Genomic DNA, 19584 nt, shown 5'->3' with positions numbered 1-19584 from the left:
TTAAGAAAATAGTTAAATTTTTTTCCCACAATGTTTTTATTTTCATGCTTTTATTTTTGCAGTACTGGGTTATCAACTGACTGGTGTGGCAGAGATCAGGGATAGTTACTGGTGACAGTATGTAAAAATAAGACACATTTTTTTAAAGATGTTTCTTTCTGTACTACTCTGGGGGGGGGGGGGGTTGTGATCAGGTTTTTTTTTTTTTTGCTACACTGTGATTGCTTGTTACAGTGGTGTTATGAACTGTTATGAATGGCTTTCATTCATAAATCATTGTTTACTTTGTGATGTTGTGATTTGCCCACAGGTATCACATAGTACAGACTGCTGTGATTTGCCCAGGTACCATGTAATCACTGGTGACCAATCACATACCAGCCACAATAGTAGACAATGATGTCATGAATGGATTAAATTCATGACTATTGTTTACTAGGTGTCATGTGATCGCACTCACAGCTGCCTGATGCCGAGCGCTGCAGTCCGCTGTGTCTGGTAAACAGGTTGCCGATCATACCACTGCACACCTCAGTACACATGTTCCCACGATAAATGGGTACACTGTGGTGCCTGGGGGACCCCCCCCCCCCACCAGCAGTAAATATACTGTTAGTGGTTGGCAAGTGTTTAAATCTTCCTTATCCCTTCCCTTCTAACACAAAAAGATGGGCTTTAGATATACTTTAACTATTATATGGACGGTGACACTTTTATAGATGCAATTATAACTGTTATTTATAGCTCTTTCATATAATGTACCTTTTTTAGTTATCTTTTAGGCCTTGCTCACACAATGTAAGGAGATGTGCATTTTTTTTTTTTGCAACTGTCTCTGCAAGAGTGAAAAGAAAACAAGTGTTCTCTCTGTGCCCTGTTCACACTGGCGTCATGTGCGATTTTTCTGTACAGAAAAATAAATGCACAACACAGCAGGGTTGTGGTGTGAACAGGGCACATAGAAAACAACTGTTTTCTTTTTTCTCTTGCAGAGAAATTTATGTTGTGTATTTCAGCACACAAAACATACACATGGCACCGGCATTGTGGTGTGAACAAGGCTCATAAAAAACAGAGACCATATTAGAAAAACGGGGGTCTCTGCACATGTTGTAAACAATTTAAAAATTATTCTACGCAAGTCAAATCTAATCTTTTTTTCCATCGGTTTTTATGCATGTATGGTGTGAACAAGGCCTAAGTCTCTTTTCACTTACAATAGCAGCTTACAACAAAGACACTCTGCACCGCAAAGTTATAACAGTGTTACTCCTACTGCCAATACTTTATAAATATATTTTGCAAATAGTATGTTTGTGCTACGCTTACCTAAACTAACTTGCTTAACTACTTCAACTCCAGAGGGTTTATCCCCCTTCATGACCAGGCCATCTTTTGCGATACGGCACTGCATTATTTTACCTGACAACTGTGCAGTTGTGCGACGCTGTACCCAAATAAAATGTATGTCCTTTTTTTCCCCACAAATAGAGCCTTGTTTTTGGTGGTGTATAATCACCTCTGCGGTTTTTATTTTTTATGCTATAAACAAAAAAATACTGACAATTTTGAAAAAAAAAAAAGTCTATTTTTTACATTCTGCTATAAAACACATCCAATAAAAAAATGTAAACAATCAAATTTCTTCATCAATTTAGCCCAATATGTATTCTGCTACATATTTTTTGTAAAACAAATCCCCATATATTGTGGTTTGTGCAAAAGTTATAGCATCTACTAACAATGGGATATATTTATGGAATATTTTTTTTTTTTTTACTAGCAATGGTGGCGATCAGCGACTTATAGTCTGACTGTGACATTTCAGTAGACAAATCAGACACTAAGTGACACTTTTGACACTTTTTTGGGGACCAGTGATACTAATACAGAGATCAGTGCTAAAAAATATTCACTCTCCCTGTACTAATGACACTGGCAGGGAAGGGGTTAACATCAGGGGCTATCAAAGGGTTAAATGTGTGCCTAGGGAGTGCTTGTTAACTGTGGGGGAGGTGTTTTTACTGTGGGAAGGCAGAGATCCGTGTTCCTGTTTAGCAGAAACACAGGATCACTACCTTCCTCTCCTTGTTTAGATAGGCAGACCGTCATTCTGCCTCTCTTAGTAATGATCGGCGGGTCCTGGTGGATGTCGAGTTGTCCTGCAGTGCCCAGTCACGGCGGGAGAGGGTTGCCGGAAGCGTGCGTGCACGCCCCAGACCGGGAAGTGCAAAAGGCAAAAGCACATACCTGTACATGATTTAGCACAGGAGAGCCGCCTTGCCGCCGTATATGTACTGTATACGGTGGGTAAGCGGTTAAAGACATGTTGCTCTGTCCTTTCCTGTTGTTCCTGAACAGTTAAAGTGGCTGTTCAGGAACACTATGAATAGCAAGTACTTTGTGGCATTTAAGCGTGAGCTCAGTTTCTGGACCTCAGAACCTATTTTTGCAATTCACTTCATATGACATCAGCATTTATATGTTATAGTTAGCCAAAGACATATTGCATGCTATTGTCTATGAGAAAAATCCTTGTCTAGTTTCTACCAAAATATGTAGTTGTGTTTTTTGTGATACAAAGTAATGCAGCGAGCAGAATTTCATCCAGGGCCATAAAACAGATATATGTTGTCACTCTTGGAATTGGATTCCCTCTGCTCTTGTTTAAATTATGCATTAAGAGAGGCTGATGGTGTATCAGAGGTCAGGGGCTGGCTGAAGCAGCAGGGAAGCACAGATGAATCTTTACTGAGATCTTTAAGGTTCTACAGCAGTCTGGAGACTCAGAAATATGATTTATTAGTTGGTCTACAAAGCACATAGCTAGATTTGTCTGAGGGTCCCATACAGGGCTGTAACACAATGTGATATGCATTCTTCATTCCTTCAGTAATGGACAGTGTCATTCAGCAAGCCATAAAGGATATTACTGAACATTTTTTCCTAGCATTATATAACATATATCAGGAATTTGTTCCTACCATAGTAAAATCACATAGAAATGTTTTGTATGTCCCTAGTGTACATCCACTTTAACCTCTTTGCTGCCAAAACATTGATCACTAATGCTTTGAACTAAAAGGTACCTTTTACTCCAAATGTAGACAACCATTTTGATACTCCATCTGCATTTATGATACTAGTTCTTAGTAAGTAGTAAGTAAATGTAAGTAGTAAGTACTAGTAAGTAAATGTTGCTAAAATGAGGTCAATTGCATTATATGATGTGACGGATATTGGAAGATTATTTGTAAAGCTTCTTCAGGGGATAATGCAGGATGCCCAAGAAGGGTCTTTAAAGTGTTACTCCAGCCAAGTTTGTGATAGTGTTTAGATAGGATAGAATCTTTGCCACATTTGACATTACATTCTGGATTGCAGTTGGGGAACGTTAGCCTCACTTCTTGACAGTTGTCACATTACAGAAAGTAAAGAAAATTCTGAAATGATACAATTGTCACTGTAAAATGATTAGTTCATGCAAAGTCAAATCTTTACGAACCGTGTGTGTGCACTGATACATTTGGCCCCTGCATCTGGGCAAGCTTGTGACTAATAAATCTAGACACTCAAAGAGATATGTGGCTGAAGCATAATTTGTTGCCCCAATCATATAAATGTAAGAGTATAGTTTGTTCCAGTACTAATACATGTTATTCTTATTAGCAAGTTGATTTTTATGAGCTTAGCACATTCTGTTGGACCATGAAAAATAGAGGCAAATATGAATATATCATAATGTAGTGTTACCATTATAAAGCTAAAGCAGCACATTTTATGTCTCTGTGTGTATAGGTGATGATGTTTCCTCTGAAAAATTTCCTGAGATCACAGTTGGAGAGATTTCACCTGTTGATGATGGCAATGGCACCACATCAGGATCACATTTTCCAGATATATACTCTCCAGCCTCTTCTAGTGATGATTTCACACCTAATGAAGGATCGCCATATAGGGCCCCCATTTATATCCCAGATGACATCCCAATACCTCCTGAGTTTGAGCTTCGTGAATCAAGCATTCCTGGAGCAGGACTAGGAATATGGACAAAAATTAAAATATCCACTGGAGAAAAGTTTGGACCCTTCGAAGGAGAGCAGTGTGACAGCCTTGAAAATCCTCAGTTTGGCTGGGAGGTAGGTAATATCACATATAATATTTTTTTTTAAATGCAAACATGCCATGTTACCTTGCTAAAAAGTCTGGTTTTAGATCCATATTTGGTATGTCAAAAGTTTAATAGAGGTGTGGGTCCATCACAGATAAAGCAAAAAAAAAAAAAAAAAGAAAAAGAGGTAATGTAAAACAGTTTTAATTAAAAATTAAACTCTACTATTAACTGTATAATAAGGATTTATCAGTTTACATTTCTTTCTGGAGATATTTCAAACACTCTTTTCACATGGACTGCTGACATTTTCAGAAGAAAGGATAAAAACATTTCAAAACTTAGGGGTCGATAATAATACTCATTGGGGTTGTTTTACTAAAACTCGAGAGTGCAAAATCTGGTGGAGCTCTGCATAGAAGCCAATCGGCTTCCAGTTTTTTTGTTTTTTTTTGTCAAAGCTTAATTGAACAAGCTGAAGGTAGAAGCTGATTGACCACCATGCACAGCTGCACCAGATTTTGCATGCTCCAGTTTTAGCAAATAAACCCCATAATGTTTATAACATGTGTAAAATGTCATATTCTATTTCTTGCCCTTTGCAATGCAACACGCCCTAACATTTGATGCAAGGAGAAAAATATTCTTAAGAACATTTGAAATTTGCCTAAAACTTGCTCATCACCAGCCGTGTAATGAATCAGCTGCTTCAGAGAAAAAAACTATTATACAAAATGTATACAATATTGTAAAAATTGTGGAAGTTCTCCCTCTCTATTTCCATTGTCACCAAGACAAAAAGTAAGCAGAAATCCTACATTTTTGCATTGTTGTGAGAACAAGAGGTGAAGGGAGATTTTCAAATAAGACAAAGTTTTGGTGATAATTGCCTAATGGGAATTCCTTTCACTTTAGGAAAATGTCCCTCCATTTCCTGTTGTATCTATAGTAGTTGAAATTACGGGAAAATTTCCCAGTAGGACACAGACAAATCCAATAGGGGTTTTTACCCTTCCTTAAACCTAGTACACACTAGTAGTTTTTTCCTTTCAACCCAGCAGGCTGGACAATAAAAAACCTGACAGCTCAGGTCTCCTCTGCTGTTCTATTGTGTTCTGACAAAGGGATGCCCCCCCCCCCCAAGCCAGATCAGTGATGTCAGCCATTGGCTTAGAGCATTGACCGGAAGCCGATCAGCAGACCTTTTTCCGTCATGCATCTTCAACAGAAGCTGGCCAAATGGACCAGCTGTAGTACACAAGTGTCAAAGGTTGGCTGGTTTTTATTGAACTGGCCAATACTGCCCAAAATTCAGCCCTTGTGTGTGGGACTCTACTTATTACACATAATATGTTAACACATGAAAAATTAAATAAACACATGTGCATACAGAGCACCCCTGTAAAGACTGGTCCAGATTTACATCTACCATTATGAACATGTAAAAGATAAAGGAATTTACTGTCCTCGTGCTGTGATCTTATGGTTACTTCACTGAACTTTTTCCCAGGTGACTGTAAGGACATAATAACCGGAATCGCAATTGAAAATGCACACTTTGGTGCCACACAGTCTGGTGACCTATTTAGTTACCTTGGGCAACCTTGACTTGTTGGTATGTTCTTTTTGTAAACCCTTCAGTAATTTTGCTAACTGAGGCATAAAAACACTGTCGAAGCATTCAGTCCAGCGTCTAGCTTCAGTTTCAGCTGTTCAGTCATCTATTGGTAAGAGAAACACACAAGAATGAACGCAAGTCATGTTTCACAAACATTTGGATGTCGGCAATTAAGCAGACCACTCTGCATTGAAACAGTTTGTTTAGGAAGCTGCTGAATAAGTAGTTTGTACAGTGTTTATATTGATGTGTTTGTTGTTTCCCAATGTGCAGCCTGATAGTTTATGTTTATTTTGCCAGAAAATATGTTTTTTTATTGAAAGAATTTGACTACTTGTATATTTTCTTAAGAAGCTCCTGTATCTATAAATAGCCACTAATCACAGATAGAAGATTCTTTTTCAGGCTACAAGTAACTGTAAATATGGGAACGTGACTCCTGATTCCACCATTTTCAATAACATAGCATTACGATCTGGACATCTATGGGTACTTCATTTCATTAGGTCACTTTTATATTTTAGGAAAGGTTTTGATGCATGGTTTTGCACGCATATTGTGCAGTATCTGCAATGAATATCTGTGATGAGTATGCAATAAGAGCAGATCGCATTAAAGTGTAGGCTGAGACAAAAAAACACTTCCAGGTAAAGATTATGAAATAGGTGAAAGGAGGGTAACTAAGCGTAATTAATGGAAAAGTGCAGTGTATTTTATTTGATCACACAATAGGCTCCATTCACAAAAACCTTAACATGTGGATAAGGATCTTTATTTTCAGCCATGTGACTCATTTTTCAAGTGTCAGTGGACTTCTAATCTCTGTGTGTAAGCATTGTGAATTAAACTATTACTGACTATTGCAAAATAATAATGTTATTGCTTTTTTTATTTTTTTTTATTTTTTCCAAGTTTTTAATTATTGTTAGAGTATTAATATATTTGTCACCAAAATGTCTCCTATTCTCTTGCGTAGCAACTATTATGAGCCGTAAAAAGAGTCAGAAGCCTCAAATTGCATTGTGAAAAGGATGCAGTAAAACACAAAACTTGTGTAGCACTGCAAAGCATGAAGAAGAATCGTTGATCTATTTGGCTGCCCACATGTACATATATAATTACCAAATGTTCATGGAAACATGGCTGTTAAACAGACAGGAAAAAATGTTCCAAGGGTAAGCTCACTTAGCATTGCATCCCTTGATGAAAGTATAGAGCACAGAAAGAGATGTTCCCGAGGGAGCTGGAATTAGGTTAGTAACACTTCTGGGGTGATAATCCCAACATGTTTCGCCAACAGATTTGGCTTCTTCAGTATTCAATATTTCTTACCTTTTAGATGTTTCTCAGGAGAAGGTGTTATGGCTGACTTCAAGGTTTTTGAACAATGCTAGAGTGGGCATCTCCCAAGTCTGTCCTTCTTAACATACAATGCAAGAAGCACAGCCTCTAAATCTTTAACCTTTTTTGAGGCAAGACAATGTTCAAATCTAGTTACAATTGACAAAAAATATCTGTCTGCACATTACACAGGGTTAATTATGGCCAATAGCCCCTCATAAACAAAGAAAACTACTTAGGATTTTTCCTTGCTGTAGGGTCCAGAAAGGAACATCTAAAAAGGTAACCTGCAATTTTTACCAATTTTTTTTTTTAAGTTATGCTATGGGGTTGGGGACATCTGACAAATATAAAGTAGGTATTATCCCAGTTTGGCTGCACAAGGTGAAATGCGCATTAAGGTGCCCTCTTAGGCCCAGCTTACACTGATGCAAATTCTGATGCGATTTTGATCTGTTCCGAATGCATAGATTCGCATGCCGACTAAAATAACAGTATTTTCAATAAAGGCTGCTCACATTAATGCAGTGTGATTCTGATGCGGCTAAAAAAGTGTAATGAGTGAGTTTGATCCGGTACGTTGGGAATTCAGCTCCATAGACTTCAATTTGCATCAAATTCACATTAGAATCGCACTTGACACAAAAATTATGCAGTGAATTTGCGCCGCAATCACACTCAAAACAGAAGTAATTTGCACTGCAGCAGCACGAACCAAGCCTTAACTAGGAAGCACCTGGAAAGCAACAAATCATCTAATGGTATTGTAGGTATTGTCTATATCCCAATACATTAATTGATGTACAGAGTAAACACTGGAATTTGTCTCCTGAGGTCCACTAATTCTTCTTTATAAATCTGTAGGGTTGATTTACTAAAACTGGTGCACACAGAATCTGGTGCAGCTGGCGCAAGGTAACCGATCAGCTTCTAATTTCAGCTTGTTCAATTAACCACTTAAGGACCGTTACATGCAGATAAACTGCGGCAGGGTGACCCTCCTGCATGAAATCACGTAACTGTACATGATTTCGTGCGGTGGGTCTGGGACACACACGTGCATCGCTGGTGACCTTCTCCTGCTGTGATTGGACATAGCGGGAGCCAATCAGCGGGTCTGGTGGGCGCGATGTCCACTGGGACCCACCGATTGTTTACAGAAGAGGCAGAATGTAAAGGGAGGCTATGTAAACAAGGCAAACCGCCGCTCTGTCAGAGAGGAAGATGGATATCTTCTATGCAGAAACACAGATCTCTGTCTTTCTCCAGTTAGGGGTGGCCTCTTCCCTGCCATTGTCATTAGTACAGTGAGAGTGCATTTTTTAGCACTGATCACTGTATTAGTCTCACCACTCCCCAAAAAAGTGTCAAAAGTGTAAGTGAGGTCTCCAATTTGTCCGCCGCAATGTCGCAGTCCCGCAAAAAATTGCTGATCGCCACCATTACTAGTAAAAAATAGTAAATAAATAAAAATTCCATAAAAATCTCACAGTTTGTAGATGCTATAACGTTTGCGCAAACCAATCAATATATGCTTGTTGGTATTTTTATTTTTTTTTTTACCAAAAATATGTAGTAGAATACATATTGGCCTAAATTGATGAAAAAAATTTGATTTTTTGACATTTTTTTTGATGGATGTGTTTTATAGCAGAAAGTTAAAAATATTGTTTTTTTATTTTCAAAATCATCAGTCTTTTTTTGTTTATAGCGTAAAAAATAAAATCCTCAGAGGTGATCAAATACCACCAATAGAAAGCTCAAATTTTACGAAAAAAGGACATAAATTGTATTTGGGCACAGCGTCGCACGTCAGCGCAATTTTCAGTTAAAGTAATGCAGTGCCGTATTGCAAAAAAAATGGCCTGGTCATGAAGGGGTGTAAACCTTCCAGGGCTTAAATGGGTAAGCTTTGACAATAAATCCTGGAAGCTGATTGGTTAGTAGGCAGAGCTGCACCAGATTCTGTGTGTACCAGTTTTAGTAAATCCCCCCCCCCCCCCAGGAAATCTACCTCTGTACTTTGTTCACACATCTTTTCTAAAGACAATAGGGACTGTAATGAAAAATCTTCCCAGTGCTGCAGTTGTAGACAGGAGGAAATACAATACAGTTATACAATGGTGATAACATTTATACTCATCATCTTTTCAGTGCATTTCTGGATAAGTCAGTTATTCCCTTTAATAAGATAGCATCAGTTATCTTCTTTCTTAATGGAGGGAGTGACAGGAAATCATAACTCTTTTTCAATAGGTAAACATGTTGCAGACATTTATTGCAAGGTTTCAAAGATGACATGGCTTCATTAAATCCAGCAGATGCCATTAAGCAACATGGTCAATATGTCACTATGCAATTGGCTGGAAAATTGAATTGATTTGATAACTGTAAGTGTGATAGTTCTGTTTGCTTTCATCATCGGGTTTTAAAGCAGGTGAGGAGGTGATGTCACTAATCATAAAGCAATAAAAAGGCAAGTGAAAGGCTGACAAAATATAAAGCAGAAGATATTCTGTCATGCTGAGTCACTTGGAATGCACATTAACTTTTGCTGCATATTAACCACTTCTGGATCGGAAGATTTACCCCCTTACAGACCAGGCCATTTTTTGAGATTCGGCACTGCGTTATTTTAACTGACAATTGCGTGGTCATGCAACGCTATACCCAAATTAATCTGATGTCCTTTCTTTCCAACAGATAGAGCTTTCTTTTGGTGGTATTTGATCACCTCTGCGATTTTTACTTTTTGTGCTATAAACAAAAAAAGAGCGACAATTCTGAAAAAAAACTATATTTTTCGCTTCCTGCTATATAACATTCCCCCCCCCCAAAAAAAACGTAATAATCAGATTTTTTCATCCTTTTTGGCCAATTTGTATTCTGCTTCAGATTTTTGTTTAAAAAAAAAATCCCAATAAGCGCATTTTGATTGGTTTTCACAAAAGTTATCGTGTCTACAAACTAGGTAAAAGATTTATGTCATTTTTGTTTATTTTTGTTTTTTACTATTTATGGCGGCGTTTAGTGATTTTTAGCGGGACTGCGTCATTGCAGCAGACAGATCAGACACCTGACTGACATTTTTGACACTTTTGGGGGGACCAGTGACATTACTATAGTAATCAGTGCTAAAAATATGCACTTTTACTGTACTAATGACATTGTCAGGGAGGGGGTTAACACGATCAAAGGGTTAAATGTGAGCCTAGGGGGTGTTTTCTAACTGTGGGATGGATTGGTTTATGGAATCATCACATGGACCGGTGTTCCTAAATAGGAGGATCACATGAGCCCTGTGATGATTATTGAGAGAACATGGTCTGCTGTGTTTACAACAGCAGACCGTCATTCTCTCTCCACGGTGAGCAATCGTGGGTGCCGGGCAGCAATCGCGGCCGCCAGCTCCGTACCTCCGTTTCCCCGCTGGGGAATGGGCACGCACGTGTGCCCCCAGTGTAGCTCCCGTGACCTGCCGATTCGTGGAAACCTGCCGACCTGCCGCCGTATATATGCGGCAGCTGGTCGGCAAGTGGGTAACTGTTATGTCAGTAATAATAGATATTAACAAATATATTAGAATGTAGGTGTAGTAGTTAGTAGACTTGATTGCGATATCAGAGGTGAGTTTAAAAATGAAAGGTAAGGCACCTATCATTTTAATTAAAGTGTAACTGTGCCTTTAGATAAAATAAATGATGCCACACAATATCAAGTGCTCAAAAGTAAATATACATATGTGCAAAATGCAATCAAGAATAAATATAAGAAAATATATAAATATTTGAATCACAATTAATAAATATATGTGCTATGAATATAAATATTTAGTGATAATCAATCATCAAATATAAAGTGCAAATAGTGCCAATGTGATCAAAATAAATAAGCAATTATATAAATATATAATATAAATATATAATAAATGAGCAAAATATTAGTGAAATAATCAAAATATGCTCAAATGTGCAAACATATTCAAAATAAATTTGTGAAAAAAGTGCCAGATAATAATCTTCTATAATGGAAATAGCACTTCTCAAGAATGTCTAAAAATAGTCCACTACAGAGTGATAAATTGTGCAGTCATAGAACTTGAGCCCTCGGCAAAAGTTATTCAACCAGTCCCCCCTTAATACAAGGGTAACAAACCACATAAAAGTGCTCGTGACGGGGGGGGGGGGAGGGGAGCTCGCTGCGCTGATCCAGGACACACTGAAGAGAGACGAGCCACGCATCTTCTTTTATAGCCCAAGACACGTGACGCCTCACTCGCGCCTCACGTTTTCCCTGCCTTAACGCCACGTGATTTTCCCGTTCAAAACCTGACTAACTTCCCGTCTAAACCAGTGACAGACTTCCCGCTCTAATTTAAACCTGACTAGGCTGACTAAAACGCCTAACTCAAATCTATATAATAAAACCCGCAAACCTTTCTAAACTATTTTTAACCCCTTTGCAGCCACAAGCCCATGCTGTGGGCACCATTATAACGTGCCCACATTACATTCTGCTCAGGTGTAAAGGCAGGATTAGCTCCGATTGGCTTTTGCTCATTGTCTCGAATTGCTATTGCTTTTAAATTCCTATCCAGACCTTCAAGTTGTAAATTATACCATTGGTATTGCAGAAACATTTGCTTCATGACCCAATTTATTATTTTGGTATCTCTGCATTGTTAAACAGATGTTCTCAATTTAAAAGACAACATTGTACATGTATCATAAACTGGCTGATAGAGTTAATGCTTGTATTGGCTGTTTTTTTTTTATTAGTCCTAATGCACAATGCGTGTGAAGAATTTTGAGCATAAGATGAATCTGCAGATCAATCATTTAACATGATTTGAAAATAGAGCCATTGTGTTTCAGGAATATAATTAAATCAGTGATGGCTTTTTTTCCTGAACAAAAGATATAAGCCTGGAGAGACTATCAAAAGCTCTTCAGACATTTGATTTCATTCTTGTTTTCTTTTTGGCAAAGGCTTTCGGCTTCAGTTTTAAATTCGTTTTGCATACCGTAGCAGTGTGAGTCTTTTCAATTAGGTGACTCTCTATCATTTCTATTATTGCTGAAAAGAGGACTAGTGGCCTGTTAACAAGTGCTAGAGTTCAGGAACTCTTAAACTGGTTTCCTCAGGTCAGAGGTGAAAGTTACTTTTCCCAGTAGAACAAAGGTGTACCCTGATATTTCTACAAATAAAGGAGATCATTTGTAGAGTGTTATAAGAAAATGTTCATGCATACATCCTCTAAATAATTGCTTAAGAAGCAGCATGGTGACATTAGAATTTCAAGATCTGTAAAATAAATTATTCCTACACGGTCCTCTTTGGATCCGAATTCTCTTGCCTAATTGTCTCTCTTAAAGGGTCAGTCCCCTCAAAACCATTTTTTGGTAGACATTGGAGAGTGAAACCACTTGACAATTTCTCGTATCCAGGGAGTCTTGGTAATATATTGGTGTATGAATTTCTGGGTCTGAAAGGTTTTGTCTCTTCCTGTTGTATTTGTAATTAACTTTTTTTTTTTTTTTTTTATAAATCGGGTTTTTATTGTTTTTTCGCAAGTAATACTTGATGCCATACTCCAAGTGATACTACACATACAGGGCAGGTCACTTTTACAAATAACAACATACATTTGAGAACTAGACTACTTTACTCTGGATACCGTAAAGGTCAGAAAGGGTATTTAAGATGTGATGCTGATATAATGAGGAGGCTGGTTTTTGGAGTTGGTCATTGCACAACAGGTTTCCAGTGGAGAACATTCTAAAGCCCCATACACATGGGCCGAATGTTGCGAGACATCAGCCTGTTCAATGAAAAACAGCCCACATTCGGCCCATGTGTATGTCAGCCGGTCCAATAGAAGCCAGCAGTTTGGCTGACTTCTGTTGGATGAACATGCTGGAAAACCTGCAACCGACCGGATCCCAATCAGCACTCTTAGCCAATGGCTGAGAACGCTGACCAGAGTGTTCTGGTGGGTGGAGCATCCCCCTGTCAGAACACAACATCTCAGCAGGGGAGATCACTGTACTAACGTCAGATCGTTAGTACAGCATCTCCTACCAACATAAATAAAGCGTAGTTATTATGCGCCATTCCTGCACCACCACGCCCCCCGCACTAATTTAACACAACTAGAGGATGATCGAATGAAATTGAATAAGTATACAGAGGTTTAGTTCTTCTGAGAGAGATTAAAGGAACACTCTTTCTACCATGACCACCTCAGTGATTTGAAGTGGTTATGGTGGTAGGAGTCAGAAACACTGCACATGCTGGGATACTTACAGTTATGTGCTGGGGGATAGTTCCACCCCCCTTGAACGACTCTTTCACAGGGGTCGCCTAAGACCATCAGAAAACACATATTTCCGATGGTCTTAGGAACCGAGACACCGCTCCTCTATAAGTCTCCAGGCGCAGACATTCCTAGTCTCCCGCTGATCTCCCGGCTGCCGCGGGAGACTTAGGATGTCAGTGACAGAGCCACTGCTTCCTGTATAGTTGATAAGAAATGCACTCTGCCTGTGACAGGAGTCATACAGGAAGCAGCGGCTCTGCTCTCTACTGCAGCCGCTGCTTTCTCCAGCAGTGTGCACACCACTTTTCTGTGAGGAAACCTGAGACTACAAGGAAGAAAAAAACAATCAGGCTCACCAAGAAAAGAGAAGTGGCACAGTTACCTGCAAGACCATATGGTGAGTTTGAATTTCTTCCCCAATCACACTGAACACGGGGGGTGTCACCACTATTACTTCTGGCACTTGGCACTTTCAAGGAGTGCATCTACTTTGGCTGTGACCCTTAAAGGAGTCCACGTCACATTCTGCCTTATTAGTGGACTCTTTTTTTCTGCACGTTGCACTTGTTTTCTAGATTTGTTTTTTGCACAATATTTTTGCACACAGCTTGTATATTTATATACAATTTTTCCATGTATTTTTGATTGAATTTTCTTAGAGTTTATATGTATTTAGAGATTGAACACTTTGCACTGAAGCACTTTATCACCCATCTTTGAATATTAGGATTGTATTGAGTATTGTATTTTTTGGTGATTATATATATATATATATATATATATATATATATTTAAAGTACTGTATGGGTACACTATATTAGCACAGGGATTCATTATTCGAAGAGTTTGCGCTGCTAAAATGGCAATTATTGCGATTTATTTATATGATCTGTTCCAGTCCAGCAGTACTCGCATGACCAGCATTACCCACCAGCAGTACCCACCAGCATTACCCGCCAGCAGTACCCACCAGCATTAACCGCCAGCAGTATCAACCAGCATTGCCCACCATCATTACCTGCCAGCAGTAACCACCAGCATTAACCATCAGCAGTAACCACCAGCATTACCCACCAGCATTACCCACCAGCATTACCAGCCAGCAGTAACCGCCAGCAGTCTGCAAAATGAGTAGAAAAGATATGTGCATTAGCGTGTGTAAATTGTTGCGATATGTTTTTTAATAACTGGTTGTGTTTTGTCATAATATGTCATGTCCTTGTTCATACATGTTGCCTAAATCATATGTGCTAGGGGTGCAACTAGCCCCCAGCACATAACTGTAAGTATCCCAGCATGTGCAGTGTTTCTGACTCCTACCACCATAGCCACTTCAAATCACTGAAGTGGACATGGTAGATAGAGTGTTCCTTTAATATCTCTCAGAAGAAGAAAACCTCTGTATACTGATTCCATTTAATTTGATCATCCTCTAGTTGTGTTAAATTAGTGTGTGTGTGTGTGTGTGTGTGTGTGGGGGGGGGGGGGCGCAGTGGGGCAGGAATGCCACATAATCACTACGCTTTAATTATGTTCAATTTGTAACAATGAAAATACATCCTGTATTTCAGATATTTACATTACGATTCATTACAGTAGCAAAATTACAGTTATGAAGTAGCAACGAAAATAATTTCATGGCTGGGGGTCATCACAACATGAAGAACTGTATTAAGTGGTCACTGCATTAGGAAGGTTGAGAACCACTGCTCTAAAGCGTTACGGTGTGAAGGCTCCACCGACATGGAAAAAGGATCACTATTTACAAAGACCCTGGGCCAGGGTCAGTGTTCTTTAAAGTATATGTGAGCAATCCAGAGGCTTGCATCCATTAGTGGGCATCCACAGCAGCATCTGTGGTGTCAAAAAATCTGGTAGTTTGCACAAGGTAAAGTTGGATGGGGATGGGGTAGAGGAGGCTGCATCTGATGGCCTTGTTCCGGAGGCATTTGTGGACCTCTATGAAGGATCTCTGACACTAATGTATTTCCAGGGAGTAGTTGGGGAACAAGGATATTTTGGAATTCTCATATTCCAGATCCATGTAAGTTCTAGGGACGGCTAAGATCATATTCCAGTAATACAGTAGGTGCATGAGAAAAGAGAATGGCGGGGCGACAAGAGGTGTCAGGGGCACTCTGTGTGCTCTTTCTACCATGTTCCAATGTTAGTGGAAAACCCTTTATACCCAACAACTATGCCCTGGAGCACAGTTCTCTCCATAGAGGACTATGTACTGAAGCAGGGATCACTGGTTTGGTTAGCAGGGGAGTGTGCCTGGGAACACTTCCCTATAGTCCAGTGTAAGTGCAGACCAGCGGGATAGTGGAGAGAGAGGAGAATCAAGTGCACCCTTAATCATCACTCTTGGATTGACCCTTACAGTCACATTGGCTTGGTCACTTTGTCTTGCAGACACAACAGAAAGGTAAATGAAATCTCTCCATTGGAAGATATTCTCTCTATTCTTGCACCAGTAACATCCATAATATTTTTGATTTCGCATTACTTTCTTTTTCAGTGACAATGGTCAACTCAATAATTAAAGGGTAACCGTTCAACAGAAACTTGGAATCGTAATCTGAAACTAAAATAAGAGTTTTGGTGTCCGATACACTTCAACTTTGTATTTGTTTTCAATGAGTGCTACACTTTCTTGAGCAACCTCATTTGATTCTTTAGACATGATTGTGAATGGCCATAAACATATAAACATACAGATCTTTAGTAATAAGGGAAGGGTGAACTTACCCCAGTCACTGCAGTGCCAAGATTTATAGCAATCTTCTTTCAGACTTACCTTACTCATTGAGTGCAAGAATGGCTTGCTTATGCACCATCAGAATTAAAAAAAAAAATGACTGACTGAAAATACATTTTCCAATATGTTGATTTATCTCCACATGAGATAATGGGGTTGATTTTACTGAAGGAAAATAGGCTGTTCACTTTGCACAGAAAAGTTGCATTTTGCAAGGGAAGTTGAGTAAATCTGAAAAACATACCCAATCACATGTAAGGAAAAGAAAATAGAACAACATTTTTGCATGCACATAATTAGATGATGACATAATTTTACCTCTTTTACTGACAAATTCCCTTGCAAAGAGCAAATTTCCTTGCAAAGTGTATAGCCTGTAATGGAGAGAAGGCAGCGCTTGCCAAAATACATAATAAATACCTTAAATGAACTAAGTATAGTGCACAGTGCTTCAAATTAAATGTGAAGTCCTTTTGCAGTGAACAAAAGTGCACGAGTGCTTAATAATTAATCAAATTGACATATGCAAACAAAGTCCAAAATTAGTGCAACTGAATAATCCAATATATTAAAGTGCTGGAGCACTAAGAGCCGCACTCACCAGATATGGTGGACCCCTGATAAGGGTCAAACAACTATCACACATATAATTCGGGTCAGACCCGGACACTAAAGGACTCAAGCGGAAGGAGTGGACCACATAGTGAAGCCAATATGTGCAATGGTTTTTAATACAATTTAGGGTCCGGGTCAGACCCGAATTATATGAAGAGGAAAAGACAGTTCTTGGAGTGGTCTGTGGTCCGGTGTGATCATTGTAATTTCAAACTGGTTTGACCCTTATCAGGGGTCCACCATATCTGGGGAGTGCGGCTCTTAGAGGGATCCTAGGCACGCTGCATGTTTTTTGCACTCCAGTATTTCAGCACTTCAGCAGCACCAGCACTCCAGCACTTTAATATTTTGGATTATTCAGTTGTACTCATTTTGTTTGTATATGTCAATTTGATTAATTATTAAGCGCTCGTGCACTTTTGTTCACTGCAAAAGGACTTTGAAGCACTGTGCATTTTACTTAGTTCATATATGGTATGTATCATGTATTTTTGAAAGCGCTGCCTTCTCTCCATTACATGCTTCTATCCGGTCATTTTGGCCTGGTGAACAGCAGCTGCAATTTCTATCACATTGTTTTTATTATATTTTTTTTCCTTTTTTTTTTTTTTGTATATTACATTTTTTTCATATTTTTTACTTTTAGCACATTTCTCTAGCACCACTAGCGCGGGTATAATTAATTGTACCTATAAAGTGTACAGCCTGTTTATCTTTAGTAAATAAACCCTAGTGAGTGCTAACTTTTGGAATCAGTGATTGTTTGCTTCCACTCAAAACTGTAGAAACAGAAGTGAAGCCTAACTAGTCTCATCACTTGCTTTTACTAAGCTTTGTAAATCATTAGTTTAATTTAAATTAACCATTTTTATCAGACTTTATTTCTATTTTTACATGAATAGTAGTAAACCAGGACAATCCCCTCTATAACCTGGTATGTACAATCAGCTAGATCAAAGTAACCTAAAACGATTGCTGGACATAATAAAAGCAGAACTGGAAATTTTTAACAGTTACTTTGTAAAAATACAATATTTCTATTAACTGTTGTCATATATCTGGCTTCTACGGCAAGTAAATTTTCACGTTGCAAGTGAATTTTCCCTTAATGAATGAGGTGAAGCTCTGCTGACTTTCATCATCCAGTCATGTGCAAACAAAATACTATTTTTTTTATTCCCTTTGCACATTAATGGGCATTGTTTGAAAATTAGATTTGACCATATTCACTAAGGGAAGGGAAAATTTGCTTGTGTAGTGAAAATTCCCATGCAAAGGCCAATTTTGTTTGCATGCACTATTTATAACTTGCAAGTTCAGTGTGTTCAAGACAAAATAAAATAAAACAAAATTTAGTTCAGCTTTAATCAGTAAAATTTGCAAGGTGCACCAAACCAAAAAAACATAATTGCTATATATAATATATATATATACATAAATATATATATATATATCTACACTGAATACAATTATGAATGCAACACTTTTGTTTTTGCCCCCATTTTTCATGAGCTCAACTCAAAGTTCTAAGACTTTTTCTATGTACACAAAAGGCCGTTTTCTCTCAAATGTGGTTCACAAATCTGACTAAATCTGTGTTAGTGAGCACTTCTCCTTTGCCGAGATAATCCATCCACCTCACAGGTGTGGCATATCAAGATGCTGATTAGACAGCATGATTATTGCACAGGTTTGCCTTAGGCTGACCACAATAAAGGCCACTCTAAAATGTGCAGTTTTATCACACAGAGCAATGCCACAGATGTCACAAGTTTTGAGGGAGCGTGCAATTGGCATGCTGACTGCAGGAATGTCCACCAGAGCTGTTGCCCGTGAATTGAATTTTCATTTCTCTACCATAAGCCGTCTCCAAAGGCGTTTCAGAGAATTTGGCAGTACATCCAACCGACCTCACAGACCACAAGTAACTACACCAGCCCAGGACCTCCACATCCAGCATCTTCCCCTCCAAGATCACCTGAGACCAGCCACCTGGACAGCTGCTGCAACAATCGGTTTGCATAACCAAAGAATTTCTACACAAACTGTCAGAAACCATCTTAGGGAAGCTCATCATGCTCGTCCTCATCGGAGTCTCGACCTGACTGCAGTTTGTCATTGTAACCGACTTGAGTGGGTAAATGCTCACATTCAATGGCGTCTGGCACTTTGGAGAGGTGTTCTCTTCACAAATTAATTTTGGTTTTCACTGTACAGGGCAAATGGCAGACAGCATGTATGGCATTGTGTGGGTGAGCGGTTTGCTGATGTCAATGTTGTGGATTAAGTGGCCCATGGTGGCAGTGGGGTTATGGTATGGGCAGGTGTATGTAATGGGTAATGAACACAGGTGCATTTTATTGATGGCATTTTGAGATCATCCACGACCATCACCTCATGTTGTGGTATGATAATGCACCACCCCATGTTGCAAGGATCTGTACACAATTCCTGGAAGCTGAAAACATCCCAGTTCTTGCATGACCAGTATACTCACTGGACATGTCACCCATTGAGCATGTTTGGGATGCTCTGGATCGGCATATACAACAGCATGTTCTAAGTCCTGCCAATATCGCACATTGAAGAGGAGTGGACTAACATTCCACAGGCCACAATCAACAACCTGATCAACTCTATGCAAAGGAGATGTGTTGCACTGTGTGAGGCAAATGGTGGTCACACCAGGTACTGACTGGTTTTCGAGAGATGTAGGTCTTTTGTGTACATAGAAAAAGTCTTAGATCTTTGAGTTCAGCTCATGAAAAATGGGGGGGCAAAAAGAAAAGTGTTGCATTTATAATTTTGTTCAGTGTATA

At 38.9% G+C, this 19584-nt stretch overlaps 1 protein-coding gene across 4 annotated transcripts in view; it reads left to right on the top strand.

Moving 5' to 3' along the window:
- MECOM (MDS1 and EVI1 complex locus) overlaps window positions 1–19584 on the top strand; it is a 759445-nt gene that overhangs the window by 377280 nt on the left and 362581 nt on the right. For all 4 annotated transcript variants that reach the window (XM_082249190.1, XM_082249189.1, XM_082249192.1 and 1 more), the window contains exon 2: window positions 3799–4139. In XM_082249190.1, the coding sequence (XP_082105316.1) occupies window positions 3799–4139 (341 nt within the window). The remainder of the gene's footprint in view (window positions 1–3798; window positions 4140–19584) is intronic.

This window comes from Pelophylax lessonae (genome assembly GCF_965119305.1).
Source record: "Pelophylax lessonae genome assembly, chromosome: 3".
NCBI classification, from domain to species: domain Eukaryota; kingdom Metazoa; phylum Chordata; class Amphibia; order Anura; family Ranidae; genus Pelophylax; species Pelophylax lessonae.
This window is presented reverse-complemented; position numbering and strand designations above follow the sequence as displayed.